This window comes from Chiloscyllium punctatum, chromosome 26 (assembly GCF_047496795.1).
Source record: "Chiloscyllium punctatum isolate Juve2018m chromosome 26, sChiPun1.3, whole genome shotgun sequence".
Classification (NCBI taxonomy): Eukaryota; Metazoa; Chordata; class Chondrichthyes; order Orectolobiformes; family Hemiscylliidae; genus Chiloscyllium; species Chiloscyllium punctatum.
This window is the reverse complement of record NC_092764.1, coordinates 53,716,132-53,721,760: the sequence shown is the minus strand read 5'-3', so window position 1 is coordinate 53,721,760 and position 5,629 is coordinate 53,716,132. Positions and strand designations below refer to the sequence as shown.

The window sequence follows — 5,629 nt, the reverse complement described above, 5'->3', positions numbered from 1 at the left end:
TTGAGTCGACATGATGCATGAGCAATGGAGAGAGAGAGATGCGTGCAGTGGCAGAGTTAGAGTGAGGGGTGGCCCAATGAGTGTGAGGTGGGAGTACCTCCCTCACAAAGTGCAGGACGTCATTTATCTTCTTTCGGCTGCCATGTTATGTTTGGCATGCGCACTGCATTGACTCCACCCAGGGTGAGTCAATAAAGTGATCGGATAAGGTGATGTCCCTTCTTCCAACCAGCCCGTCCACCAGCTCTTCCAGCTCCCATCTGTGCCATGTCCTCAGTGACGACAGTCGAACAGTGCACTGAGGCCAGATTCTGGCTTCTAGCATCTGACATGCTGAGGAGCTAGAGTTTAAATATGGCGCTGGCAGTGTGAACGTCACCAAGTAGTAAGCACTTCCACTGCTCCTGGAGCAAGATCCCCTGAGTCAGACACCAGAGGCCGATTTCCAACTAATGAGCCAAAAAACAGACAATGAGAAAAATCAGTACTGGCCCATTGTAGACCAGCTGCTGTAAATCTCAACCAAGAAAACCTTTGACAAAAATAGGAAAATTCAGCTGCAAATTTCCAAACGATAACAGAACTATTAGAAAATATGTCCACTGGGACTTGGCCGATGTAGCCTCTACCTTGTAACTGGGTAACTTGACTTGTAACTGGGTTACATATGGTATCCAGTTGATTAGTTGAGCATGCGAGTTGACATGAAATTCCTGATGTGGATCAAAGTTTGGTTTTGGAATCACGTTCCAGTTTCTTTCTGCTTTAAGGATTTGTGTTCCAGTCATCTGACACGATGCAGAACACAATATCTCGTGACTGGAACATGTCTTATGTGCTCCCATCCCAAAATAACTGAGAAATCAAAGCCCCGGGAAAGTTGGTGCCCTTTAATAAGCTGAATTGGTTGGAAGTGACTTCCCTTTATTGCCTGCTGCAAAGAGTCACAAATAACATTGAGCAATACTCTTTCTCAAAGATGAAGAAATATTTTAGAGGATCATAAACACGGCATTTGAATATAGCAGCTAAAGCCCTAAAATAAATGTGGGGGCAAATTATTAAAGAATTCATACAGCATCACACAAAGTTACAGAGGGTTGTTCAATTGCGTTTCCCAATCCCTGAATCCAGTCAACAGCAGAAAGTGCATTTTTATGTGGTTAGTATTGACATTTTGTAATCTTAGCGCATGACACTGGAAATAGCAGTATTTGCTAACGTATTTGGCAAGTTTCATTAAGGAACTGAATTCATATAAAATACCCTGAAGTGTTGGCCGGGGCTCATAACGATAAGGATGGAATCGAACAATGCAACAGAAACAGCTCTTCAAGCAGTGGCTGGTACCGTTCTTGGATTAACATGCATTGTTGGGATTCCAGGGAATTCACTTGTCATCTGGGTCATCTTGCATAAGATGAAACAACGTTCACCCACTGTTATCCTGATTGTGAACTTGGCGTTTGCTGATCTGATCGTGTTGGTCACTTTGCCACTGTGGATTTATTCCATCTGCAACAGTTGGGTCTTTGGAGAAACATCGTGCAAAATCCTGGGCTATCTCCTTTACTGCAATCTGTACAGCAGTGTGTACTTCATCATGCTGATGAGCATAAACCGCTTCTTGGTTGTTGTGTATCCATTTGCCTCCCAGCGATGGCAGAGGACAGAGCATGTTTGCAAAGTGGTCCTTATTGTTTGGTGTTTGGCCTTTCTGCTCTCGGTTCCCAACCTTTTAACCAGGAAAGTGGGCATCATCAATGACCACCTTCAGTGCTTCGGTGGTCAGTATGATTCCAAAGCCCAGCATATATCATGCCTTGTGTTGGAAACCCTGGCTGGATTTGTAATCCCTTTTACAGTTCTGGCAACCTGTTATGGATTGGTTGCAAAACGGGTGGGTCGGATGACCTTTAAGAGCAAACACAGGTCTGAAATGCTAATTATCAGCATTATTGTGGCGTTTCTAATCTGCTGGTTTCCATACCATGTGTTCAACGTGATTGATTTGGTTTCCTTGACGCTGGACTCCGACACATTCGAGACGCTGACAACGGTTTCTGAGGTGGGCACCTACATTACAGGAACGTTAGCGTTTATTAGCAGCAGCGTCAACCCCCTGCTTTACGCGTTCGCTGCGCGGAATTTGCGAAATGGGTTGCGCTCGTCAGTGATGGCCAAGGTATTTGAACAAATAGCTCAGTACGCCACCAATGAAAGCAAGATGGAACGCGAAGATGCAACTAATATGGAAAGTGTGGAAGGACTGTAAACACTTGATGCGTTGTTAATGATGCCACCTCGAGAGAGAGAAAAAAGAAGCAGCGTTGTGTCTGATATACACAATGCAGCAGAAAGAGATAGCGGATGCCATTTTTGCATGCTATAGAAATCCGCGTTACATTATGTACGCTCTGTTTGAATCACTTGCCTGTCGAATTTGTCCTTGTGCAAGTTGATTACGTGTGCATCATTTATATTTACCACTGAATTACAAAACAAAAAGCCCAATCCAAACAATTACTAAAATGTGACATTTTATGCATTGGTGTTTGAATATTCTCGCAGTTTTGCATGTCCCGCTGTTTTTCCCGGCGAGAACCGAGACAGTCAAGTTCCATGGGTTCCGCTCAGCCCTCCACCACCTCATTATCTCTGAACTGAAAGAGGGAAGAGTTAATCCCATGTCACTGGGAGACCATAAGAACTAGGAACAGGAGCAGTGCCTTCTTTCCTTGGAATCTATTCCGCCATTTAGAGGGATCAAAGTAAGCCTTCCTGCTTGTCCTGCTGGGTCATGTTTGTGCTGTTGATGACCGTGCATACCTGTGGGAAACAAAAACTGACTACTCTCTCATTCTGCTGAGCCGGGGTGGGAGGGCAGTAGACATGAGTTAACACTTTGCAAAGTACCTACTGTAAATGTTTCAGCGCAGCCGACTTGAAGACTTCTGAGATGTTACACCGGAAGGAGCTCAGAAATTGAACAGCGCACACTTTTATTCCTTATGTCGCATTGTTTCGTATTTATCCTATTATTTTGCAGAAGGGAATTTTTAATTGCAACTCCAATATGATCTGGGTTATTCTGTCCCTTTGATATGTTTATAAAATACTTCTTTGTTTTCCAATCTGATTTACTGATCTCTCTGCACATTTTCATAGCCATTCCACTCAACTTTTCTCTTTCTCTTGGATATTTCATTTATATTGGTAACTTAAAATCATATCTGTCCTAGGTTTGTCATACGACTCAGATGTCACATTTTACTTTTTTGCTTATTCAAGGGAAATTTAACGATCACTTCTCATTTATTTTGAGCATGTAATTAGTTTGTACCTTAACCCTCTCTTAGATTAGATTACTTACAGTGTTGAAACAGGCCCTTTGGCCCAACAAGTCCACACCGGCCCGCTGAAGCGCAACCCACCCATACCCCTTACCTAACACCACGGGCAATTTAGCATGGCCAATTCACCTGACCTGCACATCTTTGGATTGTGGGAGGAAACCGGAGCATCCGGAGGAAACCCACGCAGACACGGGGAGAACGTGCAAACTCCGCACAGACGGGGAGGCGGGAATTGAACCCGGGTCTCTGGCGCTGTGAGGGCAGCCACCGTGCCGCCCACTTGTTGGACATTATCATTTGTTTGTCGACTGATTATCATAAGAACTTAAGACAAAGGAGGAGTAGATTCCTTTTCAAGCCTGCCCTGTCATTAACAAACTCATGACCGCTCATCATAACCCCCCTGCTCCCAGATGGTTCAAAGATCTGTCGAACATGTCTTGAACTACTTTCAGTGACCTAGCCTTCACAACTCTGGGGAATAGAACTCCAGACATTCCAGGAGAAGAATTTCCTTGACGTATAAATGCTACAAGAAGGATAGAAAGGGGTCCAAGAGAGGAGGGGGGGGGGGAGGGGAGGTGGGGTGGGTGGCGTTTTTGATAAGGGATAGTTTTAGAACTGTACTTAAGGAGGATATTCCTGGGAATACATCCAGGGAAGTTATTTGGGCGGAACTGGGAAATAAAGAAAGGGATGTTCAACTTATTGGGATTATTATAGACCCCCTAATAGCCAGCACAAAATTGAGAAACAGATTTGTAAGGAGATCTCAGTTATCTGTAAGAATAATAGGGTAGTTATGGTAGGGGATTTTAACTTTCCAGATACTGGGACTGCCATAATGTTAAGGGTTTAGATGGAGAGAAATTTGTTAAGTGTGTACAAGAAAATTTTCTGATTCAATATGTGGATGTACCTACTCGAGAAGGTGCAAAACTTGACCTACTCTTGGGAAATAAGGCAGGGCAGATGACTGAGGCGTCAGTGGGGGAGCACTTTGGGGCCAGTGAACATATTTTTATTAGTTTTAAAATAGTGATGGAAAGGGATAGACCAGATCTAAAAGTTGAAGTTCGAAATTGGAGGAAGGCCAATTTTGATGGTATTAGGCAAGAACTTTCTAAAGTTGTTTGGGGGCAGATGTTCACAGGTAAAAGGATGACTGGAAAATGGGAAGTCTTCAGAAATGAGATAACGAGAGAGTCCAGAGACAGTATATTCCTGTCGGGGTGAAAGGAAAGGCTGGTAGGTATAGGGAATGCTGGATGACTAAAGAAATTGTAATTTTGATTAAGAAAAAGGAAGAAGCTTATGTCAGGTATAGACAGGATAGATTGTGTGAATCATTAAAAGAGTATAAAGGCAATAGGAGTATACATAAGAGGGAAATCAGGAGGGCAAAAAGGGGACATGAGATAGCTTTGGCAAATAGAGTTAAGGAGAATCCAAAGGGTTTTTACAAATACATTAAGGACAAAAGGGTGATTAGGGAGAGAATAGGGCCCCTCAAAGATCAGCAAGGCGGACTTTATGTCGAGCCGCAGGAGATGGGGAAGATACTAAACGAGTATTTTGCATCAGTGTGGAAGAGGACATAGAAGATATAGACTGTAGGGAAATAGATGGTGACACCTTGCAAAATGTCCAGATTAAAGAGGAGGAAATGTTGGATGTCTTGAAATGGATAAAAGTGGATAAATCCCCAGGACCTGATCAGGTTTACCCTAGAACTCTGTAGGAAGCTAGAGAAGTGATTGCTGGGCCTCTTGCTTAGATATTTGTATCATCGATAGTCACAGGTGAGGTGCCGGAAGACTGGAGGTTGGCAAATGTAGTGCCACTGTTTAAGAAGGGTGGTAAGGACAAGCCAGGGAACTATAGACCGGTGAGCCTGACCTCGGTGGTGGGCAAGTTGTTGGAGGGAATCCTGGGGGACAGGATGTACATGTATTTGGAAAGGCAAGGACTGATTCGGGATAGTCAACATGGCTTTGTCTGTAGGAAATCTTGTCTCATGAACTTGATTGAGTTTTTTTGAAGAAGTGACAAAGACGATTGATGAGGGCAGAGCAGTGGATGTGAGCCATATGGACTTCAGTAAGGTGTTCGACAAGGTTCACCATGGCAGACTGGTGAGCAAGGTTAGATCTCATGGAATACAGGGAGAACTAGCCATTTAAATACAGAATTGGCTCAAAGGTAGAAGACAGAAGGTAGTGGTGGAGGGTTGCTTTTCAGACTGGAGGCCTGTGACCAGTGGAGTGCCACAA

General features: G+C 43.8%; 1 protein-coding gene across 1 annotated transcript; it reads left to right on the top strand.

The window, feature by feature from the left end:
* The first annotated feature begins 1,285 nt into the window (after positions 1-1,285).
* LOC140496170 (leukotriene B4 receptor 1) lies at positions 1,286-2,544 on the top strand. Its single transcript, XM_072595684.1, has one exon. The coding sequence runs from the start codon at positions 1,301-1,303 to the stop codon at positions 2,273-2,275; it is 975 nt and encodes a 324-aa protein (XP_072451785.1). The 5' UTR covers positions 1,286-1,300; the 3' UTR covers positions 2,276-2,544.
* Positions 2,545-5,629: the final 3,085 nt, after the last annotated feature.

Bases quoted from the DNA above. Each gene is read 5' to 3' on its own strand.
- LOC140496170 (XM_072595684.1), top strand. From the start codon at position 1,301: ATGGAATCGAACAATGCAACAGAAACAGCTCTTCAAGCAGTGGCTGGT.